At 27.8% G+C, this 3,419-nt stretch overlaps 1 protein-coding gene across 4 annotated transcripts in view; it reads right to left on the bottom strand.

The window, feature by feature from the left end:
- The window catches only part of LOC108741080 (CD151 antigen), a 20,315-nt gene that overhangs the window by 8,401 nt on the left and 8,495 nt on the right, over positions 1 to 3,419 (bottom strand). The window contains exons 1-2 of one of the 4 annotated variants that reach the window (XM_025973678.1): positions 1,197 to 1,721; positions 946 to 1,077 (exon numbers count right to left, since the gene is read on the bottom strand). In XM_025973678.1, the coding sequence (XP_025829463.1) occupies positions 946 to 1,031 (86 nt within the window). In that variant the 5' untranslated portion in view covers positions 1,032 to 1,077; positions 1,197 to 1,721. Of the gene's footprint in view, positions 1 to 944; positions 1,722 to 3,419 lie in introns of those variants that run through there. The other 3 variants (XM_025973677.1, XM_025973676.1, XM_025973675.1) reach the window with 3 other exon arrangements.

Here is a 3,419-nt window from a genome sequence, read left to right as displayed (position 1 = left end):
CTGTTATATGCGGATCTGTCTCGAATGACGTGATTATAAACACTTAATAGTGTATTAGTTAACACTGAATTAAGTCATCGTTTAAACAGAAGAATACATTTAAATATAATAATTGTTGGTGTTCTCTTTAGAAACTTACTTTTATTACAGAATCAATACTTTTATGCTTAGATTAATCATATTTACCTAAAGCAGTTATAAAAATTATTAGATAATTGGAAACTAAGCTAATCTAAAATGTAGAAAGTGTTCAAAGTTCAAACACAGTTTAGTTTGTTTTATTATCAAAATACTTCAATGCTTATAAGGAACATTATAAATTCGCATTTTGTTACATTATTTGACATATATTTAAATTAAAATTGTTAATTATACGAATCATAGTTTTCCTGAGTGTTAGTAAAGAAATAATAAGTAAAAAGTTTTTTTACCAAAACAGTAATCATTGTAATGTTTGTTTTTAAATTTATCGATGTTACGCTAAAAGTATGAAATTTCTCTTCCCTTATCTATCTGTTTATATGTATACAATATATCCTTCTTATCAGTAACGCAGTAACAGTATGATGCACACTAATTCTTTAATGAAACCCTGATAGTTGTTTAGATTAGATACAATCGTTATCATTAATGATTAAAATTGAAGGAAATTGATAAATTTTCATCTTTAAATTATTTTTTTTCAATGTTGACGCAGTTAGGGGTGCTACTTTATATATTTTTATTTACAACCAAACAAACTACGGCAAATATTACAACTCTAATAATACTGCAACCGCAAAGGTTCACGGAAATAAGTTTTTTAAGTGAAATTCAATACTACCCCAAAAGAAACCATAAAATATTACGTACACGGAGAAATAATCAATTGATATTTTAAAAGACTTCTTGTATTTGGTTGAAAGTCAATACACATTTTTTAACATTAAATTACTAAATCTATNCAAAAATATAACATTAAAAATGTGAAGCGCCTGTTTGAGATAATTGACGGTGCAGCATCCCTCGTCTCGTCCAATTAATTTGTCCATCTTCAGGTCACCATAACTTCATTGTTGGTCGAAAATTAAAGAATCACTGCCGAAAGAAACAGAACGTTTTCAGTTCAAACCAACGTCGTCGATGACGATTCTAATAGTTTATTGTTGGATAAATATTGACTCATGGTATCGTAACATCATGAATAACCAGCCCACCGCGTCCTACGAATCACCATCAGAAACTAAATGAAGAATTTTTGTTTTCGACAATTCGTCGTGCGGCCCACAAAACGACGACAAACAAGAAAAAAAAAACGAAAAGACTTTCAAGTCTCAATCGCTCAAACTGACGCAACACGTAAAAATAAAACTACTATGTGTAATAGGACGCGAATGAATACTTTGTACAGACGTTATTCTATCGCACTTTTCCTTCATTGTGTAAATATGTAAGTTGAAGGTCTGCTTTATGTGCAAATTCCAAACCATTTATACAGTTTGAATTACTTCATATCGTACTACACGTACAACATACAAAGCGATTCTAATTACGCTTTTAAAAGTACAACAAGCCACATACACATGGTTACATGCATATATCACATGCGTTTATTTACAGTGTCCTAATTTTAGTTAGGCAATCGTATTTAACACCGCAGCAAGTTGAAGACGTTTAAACATTTTACAAAATTAATTTTAAGTTACTTTTGTTAACGCGAATATGTTTTGAAAACGAAAGCATGATAAGCGCTAATAATTGTTTAATGAAATTCAGCCAAACATACATAAAGTTAGCACATTTACAAACTATAAACATACATTTAGGTAATAACATTAAACGGTATTTACTGCATTAATAATAATAAAGATGATCTCATAAAATTCATTTTATTGATTTGAGCAAGGAATGTTTAACTTTCTGGTTCAAATATCCCATTACATTTGCTAGTAATTGTACATTGCTTTAACATTAATGTCGAAAAAATCAACATCTAAGTAATAAGAATTCATTTCCGAAATAAAATAATGAATGCTTTCTTGAAAATATAAAGTAACTAACTGATAAAAAGATAATAACCCAAAACTTACTTAATAAATCTTCATGTTTTATAGTTCTTATTTTTTATATCTATGCATCATCATTTTTATGATGCTAAAAATTGGTTAAATGATTGAAATAACGGGTTATTCTATCCAAAAAAAAATATTTTCGTGATGTTTAACCGTCTATTACTGCGAAAGAGACATTGTTTTGGCAATATTTCAAGCAAATAAATTTATAACCGCGAAATCCACTTAAATATTTATTGCTCTGTAAATGGGACTACAATAATTAATACGTCATTAAAACAATAAATAATATACACTACTATAAAAAGTTTTTTAGATGTTAAGATTACGTATTTTTAATCTTATAATGTTTCCAAAATAAATTTTAGCAGCCTTTCTGTATTTTTATTTTTTAGTTAACAAGCTTTACTTCAACTAATTAAATCAATTGTAAATCCAACAGTACTAAACTATCTTCAATATAAATAAACTATCAACCTGGATACCAAATAAAAACCTGTTTTATTTCTTTCATCCCATATTTGTAAGTAAAAGTAACTGTGAAGTAACTACCAGATGTTGATAAGTTACTATAATATTTAACGTTTTCTTTCTGTTAGAAGATTAAATTCCAACCTACACCCTAATAAAACGAAATATTATTTATAACTTGTATATCTTATCCTTTTCAAGTAAAACTAGTTGGCAAAATACCTAATATCTAGTTGATACCCCTGTCAAAACTAAATTAAAGAAGAGTTTGAATGAAATATTACTTGCATAAGCATCCGTATTATAATTACTATCAAATACAAACCCTAAGGGTCAATAATCTTTTAGTTCTTATTCAATGAAATAGTGTAGAATAACGTAAAGCTATGATCATTCTGATTGGCTATTGTCACGTGCTCTGAAGTCAACAGCCAATCATAATCTTTTATGACAAACCACTGAATAAAACATCTGTTAGTGTAACTATCAATGACTATTAATCAGTATTGTTAGGGATGTCGCGGGGTAGAAAGTCCTTTTATGTTCTTTTATCGGTTTTATATGCATTGTACTTAGACTAATGACATAATTTGTGAATGTGTTTGTGTTTGTATTATGACCAAAATTAGCATGGGTATGTTTATTCTAAATATTATATGTAAAATATGCATAACCTATAAATAAATTCAAAAATATAAACAAAAAGTTTCGGTCGCCACACTACTAATTATGCTAATTAAATGGTTAAATTCGAAAACAACTGTTTGAAGTTTATTAATAAGTAAAATTCTATGTAAAGTTATTTATTATTTATCAAGTTAATTGATCAATTATTATATTTTCTCATGGCTCATAATGAAGTAATATACGTCTGTTAGAATAGAACATAACACATAT

Source organism: Agrilus planipennis, unplaced genomic scaffold (assembly GCF_000699045.2).
Source record: "Agrilus planipennis isolate EAB-ADULT unplaced genomic scaffold, Apla_2.0 scaffold229, whole genome shotgun sequence".
Classification (NCBI taxonomy): domain Eukaryota; kingdom Metazoa; phylum Arthropoda; class Insecta; order Coleoptera; family Buprestidae; genus Agrilus; species Agrilus planipennis.
This window is presented reverse-complemented; position numbering and strand designations above follow the sequence as displayed.